The sequence below is a fragment of the Rhinichthys klamathensis genome, unplaced genomic scaffold, assembly GCF_029890125.1.
Source record: "Rhinichthys klamathensis goyatoka isolate OS25496 unplaced genomic scaffold, OSU_Roscu_1.1 h1tg000207l_1, whole genome shotgun sequence".
NCBI classification, from domain to species: Eukaryota; Metazoa; Chordata; class Actinopteri; order Cypriniformes; family Leuciscidae; genus Rhinichthys; species Rhinichthys klamathensis.
The window spans coordinates 171,836-198,973 of record NW_026606732.1 but is presented as its reverse complement, the minus strand read 5'-3'; the positions used below and the strand labels follow the sequence as shown (position 1 = coordinate 198,973).

General features: G+C 39.0%; 1 protein-coding gene across 1 annotated transcript; it reads right to left on the bottom strand.

Moving 5' to 3' along the window:
* Window positions 1-1,579: 1,579 nt before the first annotated feature.
* On the bottom strand, window positions 1,580-27,129 carry atg4a (autophagy related 4A, cysteine peptidase). The gene is made up of 13 exons (XM_056263528.1): window positions 27,024-27,129; window positions 26,404-26,505; window positions 25,185-25,256; window positions 20,796-20,894; window positions 18,045-18,146; window positions 17,846-17,918; window positions 16,303-16,382; window positions 14,209-14,414; window positions 14,045-14,123; window positions 9,236-9,381; window positions 6,625-6,681; window positions 6,442-6,553; window positions 1,580-2,222 (listed from the first exon to the last, which is right to left on the bottom strand). The coding sequence occupies exons 1-13, from the start codon at window positions 27,031-27,033 to the stop codon at window positions 2,158-2,160; spliced, it is 1,203 nt and encodes a 400-aa protein (XP_056119503.1). The 5' UTR covers window positions 27,034-27,129; the 3' UTR covers window positions 1,580-2,157.
* Between the last annotated feature and the right edge of the window lie 9 nt (window positions 27,130-27,138).

Below are 27,138 nucleotides of genomic sequence, written 5' to 3'. Positions count from 1 at the left end.
CATTTTTTATATTTTTTTTTTTTTGTGTATATTTATTAGATTGTTTTTGCTTGTAATAGAGCTATTGCAATAAAAAAAAGTGCCAAGGTATCTCCTTTCTCGTGTCTTGTATGATGCAACATGGCTGTGGACATGTAAGACCGCAGGTTTACACTCATAGTCCTGTACAGTAGTTGATATCGCTGACCTCTACTGGACAAAAAAGAGAATATTTACTATTTACTCTCTGAAGACCATGTCCTTGAAATTAAGCCTTAAATACAGGTGAAGCGTGCAAAAGTTAATTTATTTCAGTAATTCAACCTAAAAGGTGAAACTAATATATTATATAGACTCATTACATGCAAAGTGAGATATTTCACGCCTTTATTTGTTATAATTGTGATGATTATGGCTTACAGCGTATGAAAACCTTTTCACAATATTCTAATTTTGAATTTGGGGTTTTCATAAGCTGTATAATCATCAACATTATAACAAATAAAGGCTTGAAATATCTCACTTTGCATGTAAAGAGTCTATATAATATATTAGTTTCACCTTTTAAGTTGAATTACTGAAATAAATGAACTTTTGCACCATATTCTAATATTTCCAGTTTCACCTGTGTGTAAATAGTCCATTAGTAAATCAAGTCACATTGCCTAAATTACTATATTAAAAACTAAAGAAGAAACAAAGCTACACAATTTAAGTTAAGTGAAATAAAAGTCACATTTTTCATTTATTTGATAAAAATATATAGTAAAAATGGTTAAGTATTACAATTTAAAATAGATTTTAATATTTGTTTTTAAGTGTAATTTATTCCTGTGATCAAAGCTGTATTTTCAGCTTCATTACTCCAGTCTTCAGTGTCACATGATCATGCAAAAATCACTCTAATATGATTTATTATTAATGTTGGAAACAGTTGTGCTGATCAATATATATTTTTTAATAACCTGTGATACTTTTTCAGGATTCATTGGTTAATAAAAAAAAACAAATAAATAATTAAAAAAAAACATTATTTACAATAGAAATATTTTGCAACAATATACACTATTGTTCAAAAGTTTGGGGTCACTTTTTTTTTAAATTTATTTTATTCTGCAAGGATGTGTTAAATTATTATGGGTTAATATTTTTTTAAAACTTTGTATTAATCAATGAATCCTGAAAAAGTATCACTGAAAAAGCACAAAAAAAATAGTAAGCTATAAATATTAATGTTTCCAACATTGATATTAAATCATATTAGAGTGATTTCTGAAGGATCATGTGACACTGAAGACTGGAGTAATGATGCTGAAAAATATCACAGGAATAAATTACACTTTACTATTTGTTTAAAATTGTAATAATATTTCACAATATTACTGTTTTTACTGTATTTTTGATCAAATAAATGCAGTCTTGGTGAGCACAAGAGTAAAGTTTCCAAACTTTTGACTGGTACTGTGTGTGTGTGTGTGTGTATATATATTAGGCCAATACATTCTTTCTTTAAAGAAGTTAAATATTAATATTAAATCAATATTATTTCATTCATCCACCACTGAAGAGTCGCGCTCAGAACAAAGACGGGACAATAAACGATACGTAATTAGGTAGTTTATTTGTTCTAAAAAAGTGATAGGACCAATCCAAAACACGATAACATATTTAAATATCTTCATTTGAAGCCATATTTACAGATGTGCAGGGGTGGGTGACATAATTAACCCATTAAAAAGGAAAGGAAACATCACCTTTACCAGTCAAAAACATAAATATGTCAAATAGAGGCACTTTTTTTACCCAGTAAGGTTCCTTATATAACACTGAATAAGAGATTGAGTGTTATTCTGCATATGGTTGATCTTCTGCGGTCAGGAGGTAAGTGTGTGTGTGTGTGTTACAGATATCATCCTCATGAAAGCCTTCACCACTCCATCATACAGTATACGAGAAAGTTCATGCAACTGGTCCAGCTCCCAGTTTCTGCAGTTAAACACAGGCCTGTGAATGAGGCAGACGTCACACACACACACACCGCTGCGACGGGATCCTTGGCTGGTTGTTTTCTCCTGTTTCCACAGATAGAAGCACGAGCTCGTGTTTTGTGCTGTGTGTGTTGATCTGAGGCACTTGTGGAGCGGAGAAAGGGCTTCAGACACCCGACCGGCCCCGAGATCACACGTTTAGGATCTCAAACTCCTCTTCCGACTCAAAAAGCTTGTCTGGAGACTCGATGAACTCTGGAAGAAGAATGACGCTCAGGTTATGAAACACTTATTCACTTTGCCAGTTATCTAGAATGTCTGAAAGTATCCCAGTTTACAGCTGGTATTGAGATGTGTTTTGGTGGATGGGATCACAGGTAGACGAGAGAGACACATTCCCGTTTACACCTGGTGTTTTAATCCGTCCACTTTAACCACTTCTGTCCTGATTTCTTTAGAGGAGGGTCTATGGGCGGGTACATGTGTGTGTGTTTTCAGATCATTCAGAGCTGACGCAATTTACATATGAACACGACCGGAGACTTTAGTTTCTGCTCTTATAGACGCAAGACCAGCCGAACGCTGTGAGTGTGTGTTAGGAATCAGGAACGCTGAGAGAACATTGTGTTTGGTACGTTTTCCCTCTTCAAACCAAACTTGTGTCTTCAGCTGATAAAGTTTAAACCCCGTCTGGCTAGATCTCTATAATGTTCACTCATTATTCAGGAGATGGAGAGAAGACGGTCTTTTAGTGGCTGTTTGAACACATTCGGTCACATGAGCGTTTACACTACGACAGCAATCCGGCCGAATGTGTTTTCAACTGGAAGTGGACGAGCTCAAAGCGCTTTAGACCCGTTTACACCTGTGTGTAGAGTCGTCCACTCGCGATCCCATCGACTGAAACACATCTGAACTCCAGCGGTAAACAGAGTTCACCAAAGCTAGGTTTGGGTATTGTTTGAATTTTAGCAATTCTGATTCGACTTTTTGCTTCTGATTCTTATCGATTCCCAGTTTCAATTCCAATAAAGTAAACAATTTAGATATCAAACTATTTATTCTGTGTCTTTTTGCAAAATATTGAATACCATGCCTATGGTTTTAACCAAAATACAACTAGCCTAACTTATATAAGGTTCAAACATTATTAAAGACAAGGAAACAGTCAGTAATAAAATAAGAGCAAATAAACAAATTAGCGATAGCACAAATAAATACAACTGAACAACGTTCAGGTACAGAAATTGAAATGTAAGATAACACTGCATAGTCTTCACTGTATAAATCCTTATTAAAGCTACAAAAGTGATTCAGTCAAGAGCCGTGAGTGATTTTAGTTAACATTAATGACACAGACGGCGTCGGGTTTATTAGGCTACTGTCACTTTAAGAGCTGCACAGATCCAATACACTGATACATGTTTTCTTTCTCAACTGTTTCCGTTCACCTAAGACAAATCTGACTGTGATTACGAGGATATTTTGACATCATTTTGTGTGTATTTCCTGAAGAGGGAAGTCATCAGACCGGTTCCAAATTACGAGAATGGCACATTTAGATTTAGACGTGTTTACACTAGGGGTCGACCGATTATCGGCGCCAATATCAAGCATTTTTATGGTTATCGGTATCGGCCATTTTCAAAACCGATTTGCCGATAAAATAATTTTATTTTGAAATGCGCTATTTGGCTCTGATGCAGCCACCTTTGTCGGAACTCACCACTCTGTAGACTAGACTAATGTCCCCGCACATCTGATTTGGGCGGCGCTAGGGAGGGACTAGCAGGTGCTTCAGCACCCCCAAGAAAGTCCAAAGCACCCCGATAGCACCCCCCAAAATAATGTCTGGAATCAATTATATTCAAATATATGTTATTTCGAGATATTAAGTCGTTATTTCAATATAATATCTCGGTATTTCGACATAATAACGGCAATTTTTTGTCCCGCCAAAGCCTTTTTCGATCGGTGAGTGATGTAGAATAGAATGACTGCTGCGCTTGACAGGGCGCGTCACGAGCAGAGAGAGAGAGAGAGAGCCCCGGCCACGCGCACTCTCACTTCAAACACTTCTCGCGCATATTAATCAAAATCAATTGACACGATAGTAAAAGGTCGGAAGACCGCAGTTTCACGTGGAGCATTTGGAGATTTGTTCTCCTGAATTACCGCGGTGTGTGAATTGTGCTAAAAAAATCACGTTGCCTAGCTTATCGTCTCTAAAAAGCGTTCCGCCCATTCAGCTGACCTAAACCACATTTCAATAAACGAAAAAACCTATCAGTGATATGTTTTCTGTATTGACGCAAATCTTGTGCGATGTCCTAAACTGCTGAGATAATCACAAGCGTGCCGTAGACGTCCACTAATGACACGTCCGATACACAAACGAATGACTCATTTTAACCATTCACTTTAATGAATAATTAAAACAACTGACATGTCCAACACTGAACTCACGAGACCTCTGAATCGGTGTATAAAAAATCGGTAACACTTAATTAGATTAGTTAACATTTACTAGTAATTAACTGCACTTCAGCATTGTTAATGTTACTTGTTTCAAAATTTAGAGAGTCAGGCCCACTATGTGTGTTGTAGCCATTAAATAAGCGCATTTCATTTCATTTTTGTTAAAATATTATAAGTTTTTTTTTTACATCTATGCTGATTATGAAAATTGAACAGCACGAGTAATATGCGCGATATATCGGAAGATATGATGGGTCAGACATGATTTTGACCAATAAATTTACATTTACACATTTACATTTAGTCATTTATTTTAGCAGACGCTTTTATCCAAAGCGACTCAACTGAGGACTAAACCAAGCGAGTCATCGTGAAAAGGCAAAAACAACGCAAGAAGTGCTCAAAATACCAAGTTCGGACATTGCTCGGAGTAGCATAAGCCAGACAAGCAGGATTTAAAGGAAAAGGATTTTTATTTTTATTTTTTATGTTAAGTATAAATTAAGTTTTGTTTTGTAGAAAGCCTTTTTTAAAGTGAATTTCGTTTTGTATAAATTGTATCTTAATTTTAATACATTTTTCATCAACCAATTGACTGGGTATAGCCTAAATAAGAAGCAAATATAGCAGACAATATGATAAAGATAAGGAGGCGCGGGCGCGATTGCATTGCACGTGAACTGGAGCACATCTCATAAATTTTGCTCATTTAAATAATAGTGTGTGTGTGTGTGTCTGTGTATATATATATATATATATATAGGCTAATTGCGCAGCTCCCCCCCCCTGTCAATGATCTAGCACCCCCTCAGCACCTGCGTTAAAAATTATCTGGCGCCGCCCCTGGTTGGGAGTCATGAGTCCGGCCAATCAGCGCGGAGCGCGGAGCACTCGCTGACTAGAGCCGCTTCACTGATCACGCTTCAGTTGTCTCTCAAAGTTAAGGCAGCAGCAGACTTTGCTGAAGAAGCAATAGATTACTACACTGAAGTTGCAAAATACCTCAATATAATAGAGCCCTGTGATTTCCGCGATGCAGAACAGACGGAGTCGCGGAATCCAGTCATAAAAACAGAATTTACAGTATAAAGCGGAATATCACGGAATTTGTCAACTTTTTGATGAATTAATAAAAAGCAGGTCAGTACAAATCAAACCGCAAAAAGACTATTTAAATATGAATCCTGCGTGTCTCTAACGTTAAATGAATGGCGCAGAGACGCGTGATTTCAGTTACCACACACACACACACACACACACACACACACTGGAGCACGCGTGACGCTTGCGCTGTTTTCAGCCTCAGCCGCATCATTATATGAGGACATGATTGCATAAACATCATCTCCAGAGCCGCTTAGTCGCTTCATGAGCTTTTTAATGCTTCAACTGAGAAAAGTTATCGACATATCATAAACACACAGAAACTCAAAGATCTCCACGGCAACCCGTCAAAATAAAAGTTCGGTTTTTCACAAGGCCCTAAAAATTAAATTTTTGTTAAACTGTAAATAAATTGAATAAGTTTGATTTTAATTCATTAGAAATGCTTTTTGATTACTAAAATTTTCTTTAAGTCTTTCTTTGAGTCTTTAAGTTTTACAAAATGTTTACAGAATGCTGCTGGGTGCTCCCTGCACTTTTTACAAGTTATTATTATTATTATTAATAACAGTTCTCAGATTCAAAGATATGTTTAAAATCATTTAAAGAAAGTATTTGTCAAAACCCTTTGTTATTCTTAATTTTGACATTAATTTACAGTTTTACACCAGACATAGCTATAATATATATATATATATATATCGGTTCAAAATATCGGTTATCGGGCTATTTGACCTGTAATAATCGGTATCGGCATCGGCCCTGAAAATCACATATCGGTCGACCCCTAGTTTACACCTGTGTTTAGTGTCGTCCACTCGTGATCCGATCGACTGAAACGCATCTTAACTCCAGCTGTAAACAGGGCGTAAGGTTGATGACCCGACAGTACCTGCTCCTGTGGTCTGCACCTCTGGTTTGGTGGGAGGAACAAACGGAGGCCAATGAGAGGGATGTTTCTCCACCAGCTCGAACATGCGCAAGTTTCTTTTCTTGAGGAGCTCCTTGAAATCAGAGAGGATTATTAAAAGCAAGTTAAAAGTATAACGCAAGCAAGCAGACGTGCCAGTCTTACCTGCTGAACCAGATCACACCAGCTGTCGAAGTCCTCCTCGCTCTTGCAGAAGAAACCCTAGAGACAAACACTCACGGTTACCGGCCAATCAAACCCCAGCCTGAACACACTCCACCGTCTGGAGCTCAAAGCGTTTGGCTCGTTTTCTCATTCGTTCGTCTCAGCAAATAAATGGAGTTTTTTAATGAGGTTTCACAGGCTCGTTATGTTTTGTGATGTGGACTCGTGCACTTTCTGTAAAGCTGCTTTGAAATGATGTGTATTGTAAAAAGCGCTGTATAAATAAACGTGAATTGAATTGAATGTTTTCATACATAAACACAGACAGGTCTTTGATTAAAGCAATATGTACTCGACAATTGTACATACTTTTCTTTTGAGGTGTAAAATACAATCAACAGTATGCAAAAGATCTGAGAATAATAGTAATGATAAAGCAGCGTGAAGTCCGCACACTAAAACTTACTGCTCCATAAGAATTTATTAAAAGATCATATGACAAATACAAGTCACAAAAAAAAAAAATGTTTACATCACTATAAAAATGGGTTAATATCAAAATCCTCATTCAACCCTAAAGGTGACAAAGTGCTTAAAGTATAAATCCAAAAACATTCCCTCTGTAACAATGTGTTTTTTTTTTTTTGTGTGACTTGTATTTGTTACGTGACTTGTATTTGTTACGGGACTTGTATTTGTTACGCGACTTGTATTTGTTACGAGACTTGTATTTGTTACGCGACTTGTATTTGTTACGAGACTTATATTTGTTACGCGACTTGTATTTGTTACGCGACTTGTATGTTACGCGACTTGTATTTGTTACGAGACTTGTATTTGTTACGCGACTTGTATGTTACGCGACTTGTATGTTACGACGCGACTTGTATTTGTTACGCGACTTGTATGTTACGCGACTTGTATTTGTTACGAGACTTGTATTTGTTACGCGACTTGTATTTGTTACGCGCGACTTGTATTTGTTACGCGACTTGTATTTGTTACGCGACTTGTAATTGTTACGCGACTTGTATTTGTTACGCGACTTGTATTTGTTACGTGACTTGTATTTGTTACGCGACTTGTATTTGTTACGAGACTTGTATTTGTTACGCGACTTGTATTTGTTACGTGACTTGTATTTGTTACGAGACTTGTATTTGTTACGCGACTTGTATTTGTTACGTGACGCGTGACTTGTATTTGTTACGCGACTTGTATTTGTTATGCGACTTGTATTTGTTACGAGACTTGTATTTGTTACGTGACTTGTATTTGTTACGCGACTTGTATTTGTTACGCGACTTGTATTTGTTACGTGACTTGTATTTGTTACGCGACTTGTATTTGTTACGAGACTTGTATTTGTTACGCGACTTGTATTTGTTACGTGACTTGTATTTGTTACGAGACTTGTATTTGTTACGCGACTTGTATTTGTTACGTGACGCGTGACTTGTATTTGTTACGCGACTTGTATTTGTTATGCGACTTGTATTTGTTACGAGACTTGTATTTGTTACGAGACTTGTATTTGTTACGTGACTTGTATTTGTTACGCGACTTGTATTTGTTACGCGACTTGTATTTGTTACGTGACGCGTGACTTGTATTTGTTACGTGACTTGTATTTGTTACGCGACTTGTATTTGTTATGCGACTTGTATTTGTTACGCGACTTGTATTTGTTACGAGACTTGTATTTGTTACGCGAATTGTATTTGTTACGTGACTTGTATTTGTTACGTGACGCGTGACTTGAATTTGTTACGTGACTTGTATTTGTTACGCGACTTGTATTTGTTACGCGACTTGTATTTGTTACGTGACTTGTATTTGTTACGCGACTTGTATTTGTTACGCGACTTGTATTTGTTACGCGACTTGTATTTGTTACGTGACTTGTATTTGTTACGTGACGCGTGACTTGTATTTGTTACGTGACTTGTATTTGTTACGCGACTTGCATTTGTTACGCGACTTGTATTTGTTACGAGACTTGTATTTGTTACGCGACTTGTATTTGTTACGTGACGCATGACTTGTATTTGTTACGCGTATTTGTTACGTGACTTGTATTTGTCACGTGACTTGTATTTGTTACGTGACGCATGACTTGTATTTGTTACGCGTATTTGTTACGTGACTTGTATTTGTCACGTGACTTGTATTTGTTACGCGACTTGTATTTGTTACGCGACTTGTATTTGTTACGAGAATTGTATTTGTTACGCGACTTGTATTTGTTACGAGAATTGTATTTGTTACGAGACTTGTATTTGTTGCGAGACTTGTATTTGTTACGCGACTTGTATTTGTTACGCGACTTGTATTTGTTACCCGACTTATATTTGTTACGCGACTTGTATTTGTCATATGATTTTTTGTGTGTGCCCAATTAAGGTGATCAGCTGTGTCTATTTAAAGTTGACTTCACTCTACATTGATATTGTGCCTGATGAAGACCTGAGGGTCGAAACGTTGCCTTTTAATAAATTATTTTTAAAAAACATGAAAAACGTCAAACATTTGACCCATGGTTTATCTTGGGTGTGGAGAAATGCTAAACGAGGTTAGGCTGAAGGGAAGCACACAGAGTTTGATCTCTCACCAGTGCAACCGAAGGGTCCAGGCTGGTGATCTTCATGCGGTGAGGGGTCCTCTGACAGTGGTAGCTCTGGTCGTCCACAGCACTGCCTGACTCAGGGTCCACGGCCTGCTGCGTAGTGTGAGGGTCCAGATAGATCAACTCGTCATCTGAAGAAGCACAAATGATAATGCCTCTATCTATGATACATTTTCCAGGATAAAGCATCACTTTTTTGATTCATTTTCATAGGAATCATTAGCTGTGTTTCCACCGTCGGGCCAGGGCTTTAGTATTTGATAGTTAATTTTGACAGTCTGTCAAATGGTTTACTTGTAAATTTGTATGTGAAATGTTTTTTATGTTTCTTTTTTATGTCTCATATGTTTCTTTTTGGATGACGGAATTCTTTTTTCTTTATCTGCAAAACAAATTTACCTACAGGTATGAAATAAATATACCTTGACCTTAAACAGGCCGGGCGGGGCCAATGGCCTCGGACCCGGAGCACAAAACCATGCTGTGTTTCCACCGTCGGGCCAGAGCTTCACTAAAACACACCCGTAACACGCCTCTCTGGAGCAACGTCACACAAACTTCCAACAAATGGAAGTTTTATCAGAAAACGAATCAGAAAGAAATCACTGGAAACTAGCGAGATCGCAAAACGAACATGATAAAAGCGACCGTTTGCTGACATTTTTGTTGTTTACTTAAAGATTTATAACCCAAGCAATCAATGTTTTACCAGTTTTACACAAATAAGTGATACATTGACCATAATTAATCAATTTGTGTCAAGATAGCACATTAGTCACACAGAAATAAAGTGGTATTTTATCAGCCAGAGAGGAAAAAAAAGAGGAATCTCTCGAAAAACCGGAGTTGCTTTATTTTATGACGTATGCAGAGCTAAATATGAATATCAGACAGTCCGATATAAAGAGACGAGACATATTGACAGATAAAATATGATTTGTCTTGATTTCTTCAAGCGGCTGTATTTACCACGTTAATATGGTAATGGTTAGCGCTGGACACATTTGTGAGAAAATCGAGGCGAGAGATCTCATAAAAAGCCAAGTGTCGCACAATCATAACAGACAGACATGCATTTGTAGGCACTAGATTTGGTATTTGTTCAAAGGTTACATGCAATTTGTAGGATGGTTTGTATTAATGTGTGAAATATTATCTAGGCTCATTTATTTATTTGCACATTGCTTTCTGTCTGTTTGCGAGTCGAGTTTTCCTTTGCAAAGCAGATCGAGTTTGCTTGAAAAATGCTGGATTTGTTTTTGTTTAATTATGGCACAATATTAACTCCATATAGAACGCATCTTTTGCATCGCGTATCAATATTTCTGCCTTATACGGTGATCAGAATCTACATCGGATCACAAACAGAAGTTATTCAAACACTCACTGCTGTCTGAAAGTGAGTTTTGAGCTGAAATTATATTAAAAGTCTTTAACCCTTGTGCATCAATTAAAAAAAGTTACACATAGGTGCATAGAGGACAAAAATGTCCGTGTCAAAAAACGGTCATAAAAATGTGAAGCTTGGGAGCACAGGCTTAAGTTTGGTATCATTTTAAAGACCCATGGCAGATTATTGCTGAAGTAAAAAAAAAAAATAAGTAAATCCAAAGTTATCCAAGTTATAGGTATAAGTTTATGAAAATTATTTATGAAAATTATTTTATATAAAATATATATTTTATAAAACAAGTTGAACTCTAAAACGGCAAGAAAATCAAAGCCATATATCTAAATAAGTTGAGGTTGATATCTCAAAAAATGAGCTTTCGGTAAGAGTTTGTTTGGGCGCAGTCACAGATTTCCCCCATTGGGTGCCAGCAAAACTCCACTGGTGCACATTGGATTTGTTATTTGCAGTTGAGTTTTTCTCTCTCAATATTACAAACACACACAAATTTTTTTTTTTATAACACACATACTAACCACACTCTGACATCCATTCCAACACACCCACACAATTATCGTTGCACAATTTATCCAATTGGCTCTATAATATGCCGAAGCAGAAAACAGGAATTTATTATTTGTTTTATAGGCCAAACCTGGAAAAATGGCACCATCTGGTAAAAAATGGTAAAAATTAAAAATTTTAAGCCTTGCCAAAGAACGTATATTGACAAGAAGTGAAAGCCAATAGAACGTTCCATGGCAACACCAGCGCCCAGCAGCAGCCCTACGCGTCCGCCATTTTGGGGTGAAAGCGACTCGGCAGTCATATATTATACATATATTTAGCCCGGTGCAGAGGTCATTTTTAGGTTGAAATAATTAGGTGATTGTTTTAACTCACAACAGTTAACGTTATAGCAGTTATAAAGAAGTTGCTACTTAACCAGGCTTTTTCCCCCACATAACTTGAGACAGGGAAGTTCAAGGATTTAATTAATTAACGTCATATTACTCTCCATATTAAGTGTGACAGGTAAGAATAAAGTGATCTCAGTTCATAAAGTTATAATAACGTTAGACCGTTTCCTAGGAAGTAGCCTACACGTTGCATACAAAAATAAGTTATCAATGAAATAAATGAAATCAGCAAATAAATTGTACTAAAATGTAAATGTTGGACAATAAAGATATAACAGCAATAGAATAGCTTTACAGTAAAAAAGTTTTTTTTAAAGTTTTTTTTTTGTGTTTTTTTTGCAGTACTATCTTATATTAATGACCGTTAAAGCAAGACTATGTAAACAAAAAAACACAGCCACTGTCCAAAGTGGCAATTAAAGTTATAGGATAACGGACACAGCAATGCAGCAGCATCATATTCTATAAGATCATCATGTTTGTAGCATGATCCAGGGGATTAAAACGTACAACATATATTTCAGGCCTAGTGGAGTTGGTAACTAATAGTAGTAAATGTGTAAAGTTGCATAAAATGGAAATACTCACTAGTGCAAGAAAAAACTACCTAAAAAAACTGTTATCTGTGCTGTTGTTCAGTAACTCCCATAGACAGTAAAAGAAATGGACAGAGCAATCTCATTGGAACTCAGTTGAGACAGTTGAAGCCCACTTTTAGCGATTTTTGAGCACTTCCGTTCCTGACGCGCAGACTCAGACCGACTCAAACTAAGCTTGATGACGTGAGCAACCTGTCTGACAGACGTTAATCTTCTAGTAGCTGTGCGTGAAAACTGCCAACGTTAATCTTGCAGAGACGGGGAACTTGAGCAAAGAGTTCTTTGGGGCGTGAGTGAGCAGGAGTAAGTATTCCGTTGCTTTTATGGACTCATTATCTATGGGCTTCTCCCTTGACGGGACGTCCCCCCGATCGCCTGCGAGCTTCTCCTCCTGTCTGTACGGTCATTTCTGTACAGCGCGACAGAGAGTCGAGTGGTTATGACGCAATCGTTAGCCTATTTTTACAAAATCTGTTTCTACGGGGCCATAGTGTAACATAGAAGGTAATGGAGCCCTTTATACACTGTCGTGTTTCTTTAGAAATAAATAATGGACAAATGGAGTCTTTAAACGCCTCAGATGTAAAGTTATTCGCTGTCAAAGTGACGCAAAAATGAATGGGAGTCAATGGAAATGCTAACGCAAGTGAAGTTCTGCTACAACATGGCGGCACCCGGCCGGCTTCAACTTCCGGTCGATGGATTACCCCCTTGGTAACTCCAGTTAGAATTTTCACCCCAAAATGGCGGCCGCGCTGCCGAAGCGCCACCTAGTGGCTGTTACCAAAATAGCATCAGAGTTTCGCCTCTTGTTCTTCTATACTCTTTGGCCTTGCCAACAGAATGAAAGCCTCTTAACAAAGATTTCAGCATTTTATAGTTAAATGGCCCTGGGATTAATTTTTTTTAATGGGTTTTAATGGGGACATTTTTGTCCAAAAGTCGCTGAGAGGGAGTATTTTGTGTACCTAGTGCAAAAAAGATTTAAAGGGATACTCCACTTTTTTTGGAAATAGGCTCATTTTACAACTCCCCCAGAGTTAAACTGTTGAGTTTTACCGTTTTTGAATCCATTCAGCCGATCTCCGGTTCTGGCGGTACCACTTTTAGCATAGCTTAGCATACATCATTGGAGTGGACAAGACCATTAGCATTTCTCAAAAAAAAATGACCAAAGAGTTTCGATATTTTTCCTATTTAAAACTTGACTCTTCTGTAGTTACATCGTGCACTAAGACCGACGGAAAATGTAAAGTTGCGATTTTCTAGGCTGATATGGCTAGGAGCTATACTCTCATTCCTGCGTAATAATCAAGAAACTTCACTGCCGTACCATGAGTGCAGCAGGCGTAATGATATGACGCAGCGCCTGAAAATAGTTCCGTTGTGTTGAAGGAAGGTGGCCTATTTTCAGGCGCTGCGTCATATCATTACGCCTGCTGCACTCATGGTACGGCAGTGAAGTTTCTTGATTATTACGCAGGAATGAGAGTATAGTTCCAAGCCATATCAGCCTAGAAAATCGGAGATCGGCTGAATGGATTCAAAAACGGTAAAACTGAACAGTTTAACTCTGGGGGAGTTGTAAAATGAGCCTATTTCCAAAAAAAGTGGAGTATCCCTTTAAATACACACCTGTGCCACATTTTTTGCAGTTAGCATTAACACAGGCAAAGTGATCAAAAAAACAAAACTGAAAAGGACATAAATGTCCATAAGGATGCACAAGGGTGATGTTAGCTGGTATATATGAAGTCATCCGTCGTTCGCCCGGGAAGTGACAGTGGAAACGCGACTGGCACACACTAACACACTCGCTTTTGGCCCGACAGTGGAAACACGGCTGTTGCGGGAGAATCATCAGAGTTTGATTGAGAAAACTCACCAATAAATCCAATAAAATAAAAGGCCAGGTTGGGCTTTCCTCCTAAAACACCACATGACTGAGGCATCTTGAAACACTCCTGGTAAAAGAAGATATGAAACACGTGATGCATGAAGGGCCATCGAGATCATGCACTTGGGCTGAACATCAGAGAAGCGTCGTACTTTGAAGGCCTGAATGTAGACGGGGTTGATGCAGTTGATGCCCATTCGCAGAGGAATGACCAGGAGCAGGGGCCTCCAGTCCAGGGGCCGTTGTGTGTGAACATGAAGAGCCTCTGAAGCGCTCCGGCCCGACACACACTCCTCTTCCCGATCACAGGGACCGGGCCTGGGCCTGAACCCCCGGCCCGGCTGCTGGCACTGCTTCTCTGCTCGTCGAGAGTGGAAGAGAGAAACAAGAAGAGTTAAAGGTGCAGTGTGTAATTTTTAGCCGCATCTAGTGGTGAGGTGGTGAATTGCACCCAACAGAAGTTACGGTGGCCGACAGGAAGTGATGTCGTCGTCTTATAGCCAGTTAAGCAATGAGGTTTCTTTACAAAGATTAATTAAGAAATTTAATTATTCAGTAAAGCGATATGTTATTGCGAATATTATTGTTACTTGTTCATCATTGTGTCAGTGTTTCATTCGCTCGCTTCTTTCCACGAAGAACAACATAGTGACGAAACGCGTGTGTCCGCTCAGGGCCACTGTAGAAACATGTCGATGTAAGGAGACCCGCGGTGTGTGTAGAGAGAAACGGCTCATGTGTTCAAGAGAACAAAATCGTCAATTCCAGGGAAATTGCATCAGTAATAAAAATGGAAGTTGCTCTTTTTCCCTCCATCATAAACGAGTGTGTGTCGAGCGTCAGACGAAACTCAGTAAACGCTGTCGTGTTCTCTAGCGTTCGGATGCTGGTGTTCGGGAACACACTCGTGTGTGTGAGACGCTTCTGGAGGGAATTACACCCAATCATTCTGATCACACACTTCGACTTTCAGAATCACCAGACCAACATCAGAGATGCTGCGATTCTATTGGTCCGCTGGGTAGTCCAGTTATCCAAATATCATTATTTTATTTTTTATTATATATATATTTGTTTTCATTGTGTGCATGTCGTCTTATCGGATACAAATATTTATCCGCCTCGATTGAGCACACAAGTTTTTTATCCACATTTTTCAAAATTATGCATTTCCATTAAAGGGTAACTAAACACTAAACCAACTTTTTTTAATTAATGATCTGTAAGACTGGGGCTTTATTAGTGCTGTTCATTGATTCGAGTAACTTTTTTGACATTTGGGTATAAAGTGTTTTAATTCTACAATATATGGTGTGAAAACGTCTGAGTGCTGCCCTCTTCAGGTTGAACGGTGGCTACTGCAGTTGAATTTTCCTATTGGATGTTTGCGGTAGTTCGTGACGGTAGCGGTGAGAGCTGACGTAAGCAGGTTTCAGCTCACCACGCCCTTGGTACGAGCTACCACGCCCATGGCAGTATAAAAACCATCTTGTTTCGTCAAAACCACTGTTAGCGAGTCAGGAGTTGGAATGGCGAGTATTGAAAACGATCAGGATAGAGTATCCGTTCATCCCCTCTATCTCCGCTCTATCACTTTTCCAGCATTTTTCAAATATTGCCAGTAAGTGGAGTCAGGCTCTGACCAGGGGCTTAGTTACCCTTTAAGCATTTTTTTGTGCAATATCCCAAAATTTGCATAAAAATATGTGGATGAAAACAGCTCGTGTCTGTCGCCTTTGGCTTGCTTAGTTGTGGTTTAAAACACAATTAATATTCAGTAATATGATCAATTTTACTGCACACACACCATCGGATGAGAACAAAACTCGCACTGAATTCAGCAGAATAATGACACTACTTTACAGCTGAAAGTTTACTAACTGATAAACTTTGCAACATTTACACTTATTTTGATGCTTTAAAACAATCTGTATTATATATACACAGGTGAAACTGGAAAAATTTGAATATGGTGCAAAAGTTCATTTATTTCAGTAATTCAACTTAAAAGGTGAAACTATATAGACTCATTACATGCAAAGTGAGATATTTCAAGCCTTTATTTGTTATAATTTTAATGATTATGGCTTACAGCTGTGAAAACCTATGCATGTAATGAGTCTATATAATATATTAGTTTCAACTTTTAAGTTGAATTACTGAAATAAATGAACTTTTGCACGATATTCTAATTTTTCGAGTTTCACCTGTAATTGTGATTTGACTAATCAGAAAAAGACACTTACTGATGTCTTCAATCACGACTGTGTTGTCCATCGACACGTACACAGCCAGAGTATTCCAGTCATCAAACAGGGCCAGTTTCCTGCCAGCAAACACATATTGGCCATTAGTTCACCACAACTTTTGCATTTAAACGACAAGACTTTTTATTATTAATATTATCATACATTTTATTTATAGGCGCCTTTCATGGCACTCAAGGACACCTTACAAAACCCATAAAAGCAATGACATTAAACAATAAAACCAGTACAGCAAAACACATTAAATCACATAAAAGCCTAAACAGATTTTAGGACGCGATTTAAAGACTAGAACTGTTGCGAACTTTAACAGGAAGTGAGTTAACCAAAGCTCGTGATCCAAAGGAAGTCGTCCGAGTGTGTGGAAGAACAAGTGTAAGTGCAGAAGCCGATCTTAAAATGCGAGTGTGTATATGAACAAGATCTAGAAGTTAAAAGTAAAAAAATTTAACTGGGAGCCAATGCAAATCCAGTAAAACAGGAGAAATATGTTCAAATAATAAATCACACCAATCATATTGAATACTTTTATGGAGCTTAACAGTTAAAATCAGCGTCCTCTTTAAAAAAATAAAATAATAATAAAGCTAGAAGAAATTGCAGGAAATTCTATTCACAGCGTTTATTCAATAAAACTTTAAAACAATATTGTAGGGTGTTTTATTTTTCTTGTTTTATTTGGTTTACAATTATGTCCTTTTTCACAGCCTCGATGTAGTTTTCGAGTCTACTAGAACATGTTTTCATGCTTGAATGTTGATTATTTTCCTCATATTCTCCATTGTTGCGGCTCCTCTCTTCCCAGTCTGTCAGTAACGCTCTGTTTACTTCCTGTCTTTATGAAGCCCCGCCTTCTGAAAAGCACACTGTGCTCTGATTGGTCGGCTGGAGCAGTGTGTTGTGATTGGTCGAGCGTATTTGGGAAATGGGAGTGACTGTAATTTTCCAGAGCTTTTTCATGCTCAAACAGCAACATTACAGACTTAAAGTGTTTCATCACACACGCTGTGATGAAAATCAAGTTTTAAATGTCGTGTATATGTCTAAAAAACATATAAATTAAATTAAAACTGCAGTGAACCAAAGACAGTCTCAAAAACACGGTTTGAAATCGCTGGTGTTTCTGACGCCACAAACGACCTTGTAACCAATCAGATCAACGTGTGATCGACAACCAGTGGATCTCTGAGCTGAGGGAGTGGAGGCGGGGCTCATTTGCATATTCATAGAACCGCGCATACTAAATGAGGCAAGGGTGTCGAGTTACATTCAAGATATTTTAGCCGTGAAGAATTTATTTTCAAATAAAAAATTTTTAAATATGTGATTTAGTTGATCAAAGATTCAGAGTTTCAGTTTATAAAACGATTGACTACAGCTGGACTTTAAAAAAGTTGGAAATGTAAAAAAAGCAGCTCCCTTTTAATACAGATCATTGGATTTGGGAGGGTGGAATGTGTAAAACCTGTAACAACAAAATATTATTTTCAAGAATGTTTGGCATAGAAGAAAAGACACTTGCTTGAGTACTTGCGCCACTGTGTTCGGTCCATACCATTCTCCCACAGACTTGCCCTCGCCAACGCCCATCTGAGCTGCACACACACACACACACACACACACACATACAATACAGAGTTCAGTACCACTGCGCTGTACAGCACACACACACACACACACACACACTCACACACACACACACACACACACACACGCCTCACCCATCTGATGGATCGAGTAGCAGCTGTCCTTCTTGTCTAGAAAGCAGCTCAGGATACGATGATACTCTTTGGGCTGATGTTTCTCTGGGTCCCACCGCCAGTCTAGAACAGGGAAGTAGAGAAGCATCAAAACCCGTGGTGTAGCGATGCCCTCATGACACGATTCCACACATATCACGACACTGAACTCACGATACGATATTATTGCGATACTCCAAGACATATGAGAAAAGGTGAACAAAAAATGAACTGTTGATTAAAATGCTAAATTAGGTGTTACATTGTGTGTGTGTATGATTAGACTTGGACTTGGTGCTGAAAACCCAAGGCACAGGACAATAGAGACACCAGAATAACAATATTCATGATTCTGAAGCTGAAAATACTGAATTATTGTAGATGAATATGATGATCTCTGTCACTGACTAGATATATTTAAAATAATGTCGGACACTTTTACTGGTAACATCAGACATCTGGCATTATCAGGACCACAAATATTCCCCCATTGCATTATTATACATTATATTCAACATCATATATAGTAGTTTAATGTCGTACTGACACTTAAACAGACATTTTATTTTGGGTGAACTATCCACGATATTGATGCATTTTTGTATTGGGATATATAAGTATGAGTAGCATAACTAGGGGTGTGTGATATTGGCAAAAAATGATATCTCAATATTTTCTGGGATTTTATCGATAACGATAATTAGACGCTATTTTGCTGAGTGTGTTGTGTTGATCCCTTCACAGGTTTAGGACTGACTACTAAAGTTTTTGATGTTCTTCATACTCTGTGCGGTGGTCAGTTCACAGCAGTGACAGAAATGCCATTTTCCAATAAGTTTAAATGGATTTTTTACCTTTTATGGGCATTTTTAACTTTATAAAGCCAGCTAATTAAATGTATGCATCATCTTTTGTATCAAAATTCTTACATTTAATCAATATCAATCATATAATCAATAGGTTTGTTTCATGCAAGCTGCATCTGAAGTGGCGTTTATATGCATTTACACAGACTGTTCAGAGGGACATGAATGTGTTTAACCTACAGTTACACATGCAGAAATTATGTGCTGATGTTTTAAACATAAGACATTGATTGAATATTGATATTTGAAATAGTTGGTGGCAGCAAATCAGTTTAAATAAGTCATTGAGATTCAACAGATTTATTCAGGAACGAAGCATTTGACTCCTTTAAAGTCAAATCCAGCTGAAAGTCCAGCTTTTAATGTTGTTTATGTGTCTATGTGGTGTTTTTAATATGCTTTAAGACTAACCATGTGTAAGTTCATAAGTCGACAGCATTTCTGAGTATTTTCTGCTTAAAACTGCAGTGAACCAAAGACAGTCTCAAAAACACGGTTTGAAATCGCTGGTGTTTCTGACGTCACAAACGACCTTGTAACCAATCAGATCAACGTGTGATCGTCAACCAGTGGATCTCTGAGCTGAGCGAGTGAGTGGAGGCGGGGCTCATTTGCATATTCATAGAGCCGCGCATACTAAATGAGGCGAGGGTGTCGAGTTACATTCAAGATATTTTAAGGCATGAAGAATTTTTTTTCAAGGAAATGTCATTTTGGGGACATTTTAAGGGATAAAATGATCGACTACAGGGGGACTTCAACTATATTAATTTATATAAATCTAAAAGACATACAAAGGTAGTTTTGCCCCTTTATCTTGAATATTGGGTGCATTATAAATGCATTTTAATAGACTAGATCACGTAGTGTATGTGTGCACTCTCTAGGTGTGTTTTTATAATGTGACTCAATAACGTCAGATTGCACATCGCTCAAACGACAATTACAATGTGATGTTAATTTAATGTCAATGTAATGACAATTAGAATATTATCGTCATTATTATATTCAACGCTTTATGTTTAAAACATTAAAAACAAACATTATGTATTATTATTTTACACATTATCAATGCATTTGTAACTGCATCTGAGCTGCATTAAACAGTCAGTGTAACTTGCCGGCCCAGAAAAGTTATGAAAGACATCGTTAAAATAGTCCGAGTGACTACAGTGGCTCAACCTTAAGTTTATCAAGCGACGAGAGTAACAGCGCAGCGCTTCTGGGTTGTACGTCACACGCAGGCTCACTATTGGCCGACGCTGGTCATGTGTGTGATGTGTGTGACGTACAACAGAAGCGCTGCGCTGTTACACTACGTGAACTCACTCGAAGCCCACAGAGAAGGAAATGAATAGTTGAATAAAGTCGTTATTTTTGTTTGTTTTCTGCGCACAGAAAGTATTCTCGTCGCTTGATAAACTTAAGGTTGAGCCGCTGTAGTCACTCGGACTATTTTAACGATGTCTTTAATAACTTTTCTGGGCCGGCAAGTTTCAATCCCTTAGAAGCCTATGGAGGAGTGAGACAGCTCTCAGATTTAATCACAAATATCTTAATTTGTGTTCTGAAGATGAACGAAAGTCTTACGGGGTTGAACAACATGAGGGAGAGTCATTACTGACAGAGTTTTCATTTTGGAGTGAACTAATCCTTTAACTTCTTGTTTATTGAACATTGTATAAAACCAAAATCACATTTGTAACCATAACCATGCTGATACTTGGGGAAAAATGGCATCTTCATGTGATATTAATACTATGATATTGATACTCAATAACGTCAGATCGCATATCGTTAAAACGACAATGACACTGTTATCGTAACCCGTTTCAGCGCCTACGCGATCTGTGAGGCGTTGGCTTACCTCGTCCCAGGTGTCTGCAGATCAACGCCTGCGCCAGGATCATCTGTCCACAGCGGAGCATGCACCCCCACCCCGCATCTGACGAAGGGCCTGTTCCTCCTGCGGTGCACACACACACACAGCCAACCTTTATCTATACAGCCGGAGCGGACCATCGTGCTTTACAGGACATCAGAAAACAGCAACACGTCAGACATGGGGAAGAGTAAAACATTAGTAGAACAGTAGAACATTAAAGCTCCAGTCCGTAACTTTGTGGGGTTCAAAATTATCCAAAATAAATGTTTGAGCGAGTACATAACCAGCCAGTGTTCAAAACTCTCTGCTTGCCGTAGCTCGACTCACAGCGGTAAGCTTGTAATAATGTCTGTAACTCCAGTGGTTCTGGTGGATTTCCACGGGAAACTCGAGCATGTCTTTGCGTCATTACGTCACATCTGTACACACACATCTGTAGACACACATCTGTACACACACATCTGTACACACACATCTGTACACACACATCTGTACACACACATCTGTACACACACATCTGTAGACACACATCTGTAGACACACATCTGTACACACACACCTGTACACACACATCTGTACACACACCTGTACACACACATCTGTAGACACACATCTGTACACACACATCTGTACACACACATCTGCACACACACACCTGTACACACACATCTGTAGACACACATCTGCACACACACATCTGTAGACACACATCTGTACACACACATCTGTACACACACATCTGTAGACACACATCTGTACACACACATCTGTACACACACATCTGTACACACACATCTGTACACACACATCTGTACACACACATCTGTAGACACACATCTGTAGACACACATCTGTACACACACACCTGTACACACACATCTGTACACACACCTGTACACACACATCTGTAGACACACATCTGTACACACACATCTGTACACACACATCTGCACACACACACCTGTACACACACATCTGTAGACACACATCTGTACACACACATCTGTAGACACACATCTGTACACACACATCTGTACACACACATCTGTAGACACACATCTGTACACACACATCTGTACACACACATCTGTACACACACATCTGTAGACACACATCTGTACACACACATCTGTACACACACATCTGTAGACACACATCTGCACACACACACATCTGTACACACACATCTGTACACACACACCTGTACACACACACCTGTACACACACATCTGTAGACACACATCTGTACACACACATCTGTACACACACATCTGCACACACACATCTGTACACACACATCTGCACACACACATCTGTACACACACATCTGTGCACACACACCTGTACACACACATCTGTAGACACACATCTGTACACACACATCTGTACACACACATCTGCACACACACATCTGTACACACACATCTGTACACACACACCTGTACACACACATCTGTACACACACATTTGCACACACACATCGGTACACACACATCTGCACACACACATCTGCACACACACATCTGTACACACACATTTGCACACACACATCGGTACACACACATCTGTACACACACATCTGTAGACACACATCTGTACACACACATCTGCACACACACACATCTGCACACACACACATCTGTACACACACATCTGTACACACACATCTGTACACACACATCTGCACACACACACACACCTGTACACACACATCTGTACACACACATCTGCACACACACATCGGTACACACACATCTGCACACACACATCTGCACACACACATCTGTACACACACATCTGTACACACACATCTGCACACACACATCTGCACACACACATCTGCACACACACATCTGTAGACACACACATCTGCACACACACACATCTGTACACACACATCTGTACACACACATCTGTACACACACATCTGCACACACACATCTGCACACACACATCTGCACACACACATCTGTACACACACATCTGTACACACACATCTGCACACACACATCTGTACACACACACCTGTATACACACATCTGTACACACACATCTGCACACACACATCTGTACACACACACCTGTAGACACACATCTGCACACACACATCTGCACACACACATCTGTAGACACACATCTGTACACACACATCTGCACACACACACATCTGTACACACACATCTGTGCACACACACATCTGCACACACACATCTGTACACACACATCTGCACACACACACACATCTGTACACACACATCTGTACACACACATCTGTACACACACATCTGTACAGACACATCTGTAGACACACACATCTGTACACACACATCTGTACACACACATCTGCACACACACATCTGCACACACACACATCTGCACACACACATCTGCACACACACATCTGCACACACACATCTGTACACACACACATCTGTACACACACATCTGCACACACACATCTGTACACACACATCTGCACACACACATTTTGAGAACAAAGTATAATTTGCACGGTTTGATGTGATATTAAGCGATCGTTAGATTTAATCAGCGCGATTTACTGCAATGCTTTTTTTTCAGTTAGTTGGTCAGAACAAAAGTGGATGTCACTTGTTCAGACATTTTAGGGTGAAAATTCATATTTTGGTCATACTTCCAAAAAGAATAATCTGTGACTGTGAACGGCAGTATCCACACCGGCGGCGACTCACAGACACACACTCTCCTCAAACACTGTGTTCATCCGCGCTGTGCCGCGCCGAAGCACAACTCACGTAAAGTTGATAATTCCGCGAATAACTGCAATTGCAGATTTCGAACAGAGATGGCGACAAAGAGGAACAAATACACTCACCGGCCACTTTATTAGGTACCCCATGCTAGTAACGGGTTGGACCCCCTTTTGCCTTCAGAACTGCCTCAATTCTTCGTGGCATAGATTCAACAAGGTGCTGGAAGCATTCCTCAGGGAGTTTGGTCCATATTGACATGATGGCATCACACAGTTGCCGCAGATTTGTCGGCTGCACATCCATGATGCGAATCTCCCGTTCCACCACATCCCAAAGATGCTCTATTGGGTTGAGATCTGGTGACTGTGGAGGCCATTTTAGTACAGTGAACTCATTGTCATGTTCAAGAAACCAATTTGAAATGATTAGAGCTTTGTGACATGGTGGAAGTAGCCATCAGAGGATGGGTACATGGTGGCCATAAAGGGATGGACATGGTCAGAAACAATGCTCAGGTAGGCCGTGGCATTTAAACAATGCCCAATTGGCACTAAGGGGCCTAAAGTGTGCCAGGAAAACATCCCCCACACCATTACACCACCACCACCAGCCTGCACAGTGGTAACAAGGCATGATGGTTCCATGTTCTCATTCTGTTTACGCCAAATTCTGACTCTAACATCTGAATGTCTCAACAGAAATCGAGACTCATCAGACCAGGCAACATTTTTCCAGTCTTCAACTGTTCAATTTTGGTGAGCTCTTGCAAATTGTAGCCTCTTTTTCCTATTTGTAGTGGAGATGAGTGGTACCCGGTGGAGTCTTCTGCTGTTGTAGCCCATCCGCCTCAAGGTTGTGCGTGTTGTGGCTTCACAAATGCTTTGCTGCATACCTCGGTTGTAACGAGTGGTTATTTCAGTCACTGTTGCCCTTCTATCAGCTCGAACCAGTCTGGCCATTCTCCTCTGACCTCTGGCATCAACAAGGCATTTCCGCCCACAGAACTGCCGCTCACTGGATGTTTTTTCTTTTTCGGACCATTCTCTGTAAACCCTAGAGATGGTTGTGCGTGAAAATCCCAGTAGATTAGCAGTTTCTGAAATACTCAGACCAGCCCTTCTGGCACCAACAATCATGCCACGTTCAAAGTCACTCAAATCAACTTTCTTCCCCATACTGATGCTCGGTTTGAACTGCAGGAGATTGTCTTGACCATGTCTACATGCCTAAATGCACTGAGTTGCCACCATGTGATTGGCTGCTTAGAAATTAAGTGTTAACGAGCAGTTGGACAGGTGTACCTAATAAAGTGGCCGGTGAGTGTACGTACTGCAGCTTTAATAAAGACAACATTCCTAAAATTCCCAGGCAAATCAAGAATTGAAAAGAATGTAAATGTGTATCTTGAAATGCAATGTAAGTCGCTTTGGATAAAAGCGTCTGCCAAATGCATAAATGTAAACGTAAAATACATAGCTAAAAAAAAACATGACACAAATGACTGATTATTAAAGGCAAGTGAGTAAAAAACAGACAACCCCTGCCCTCGGACACACTTCTCTGCTCACTAACACACTGAGCGTCCTGTAATCAGCAAGCCCTGGTTTGAATCAGATCCACTTCTTTAGACTAGTCTTACCTATTGGAGAAAACTTTTTCCTGTATGTGAACCACAGTCGCGATCGCACATCCGAGAGCAGCTCTGATTTCTCTGGAAGAGATGAAATTATGTTAGTTTTAGTTGAAGGATTTAAGTAACACTATTTTACAGTGTATTTGTTGTACGTTTATCCGTTGGCCGATATATAATCATTATCGGCCAATTAGTTTTTCTGTTTTCCTGATAAGTGACTTTTATTTTCGACACTGCTGAGAATCCAGCGCTTTATTTTATTTGAGAATATATATTTTTTTCTAGGGATGCACGATATATCGGCCACCATATCGGTACCGGCCGATGTCACTTTTTATGTTATCGTTATCGGCCCGATAAAAAAATTCGGCTGATATAATAAAGCTGATAAATAACGTATTATTTCCTCCAGCTGAGACACTTCAGATGCGCACTGTTCAACATGATAGTTTTGAATTGCTTGAAATATGATTGGAATTGCTTCAAAAAAGGAAAATAGAGTAAAGTTCAACATGTGCAGCGCAAAGTCTGTCATATCGGCTACATAAAATAATAATGAGAACATTATAATTGTGTGTTTGGGAAATGGATTTAATGTTGAGACTTTTGTTTTGTAATCAGACTCTCAGAAATGAAATAAAAATTTGGATTTAGATTTATCGTTCAATATATCGGTTATCGGCTTTCAAACATAAAGAATTATCGGTTATCGTATCGGCCAAAATGTTCATATAATCGCTGCATCCCTAATTCGTTCCCAGCGCACACAGACTTGCCAGATCAACGAGGGCACTGTTGGATACAGTGTTTACTCCCTTTTTGTTAAAGGGCTATATTCATAGTTCACATGAAATTAATGCAAATACAACGTTCAGGATAATGCCGAAAGAGCTCACCATGCTCAGCATCGGCCATCAAAATGACCACAGTTGATTACAAGTATTTACTATCGTAATAACAGTAAATTAGGCCTATACATAATTACAAGCAACTAAACCTCAACCAAACCTTAAGGTTAGCACGTGTTGTTAATTAATATTACACAGTACTTACTTGTGTAATTACATTGTAATAAGGACACCTTAAGTGTAACCAAAATGTAATATCTTAATTAGTGGTAAACTAATACTGCTTTTGAGGCTAGAGCAGCTGATATAATACAGTAATAGTGAATGTGTTGAAATATTGAACTGATTTTGCATTATGAACTTGTGGCATGTCTTACGTGTTTTAGCATTATAACATTCTCCCAGGATCCACACTGGCTCGTCTGCATCAGGAAGCTCTTCTAGATACTCGGAAAACTGATTCTCATACTTGGCTAGAACTGGAAAGATTAGAGTTGCGACACATTGTCAACATTGCATTGCTTTCACTTTCTGTCACCATGAAATCCTGATGAAGCAATGGTAATACCATAATAATAACATGTTCATGTACTTTGTATTTGCTGGGTACTCCGAGGTACTTAAATACTTATAAATACCATGGTAAATATCTTCAAAACATGGTATATGTCCACAAACATGGTATTACCACGGTAATTTGTTGATGTCAATGCCAACGACGTATAGAGTAATAACTGTGAACAACAACAACAGGGACTCGTGGAATAAACAAACTCTATTTGTCTGCATTTGTAAGTCAGAGATTCACAGGCCACTGTAGAACAATGAGAAAACTTGAAACTCAGTTACGAAATTTCCTCTGGAAGAATCCTTAGTAGATATTACTAGACTTTTGTCGACGCTTTTATAACTTAAGACGTCACCTGAACATTGTCGGTGGAATTAATCGATACTTTGTAGATCAATTTCGTATTTATTTTAACCATAAATTCCCTACCTGCCTCCATCCTCGGCCGTCATCGGATACAAATACATCGCGGTGCACTGTGGGTAATGTAGTCGAAGTCTGAGTCGTTCCAATAGTTGACGGTGCCATAAAAACTACAATGACC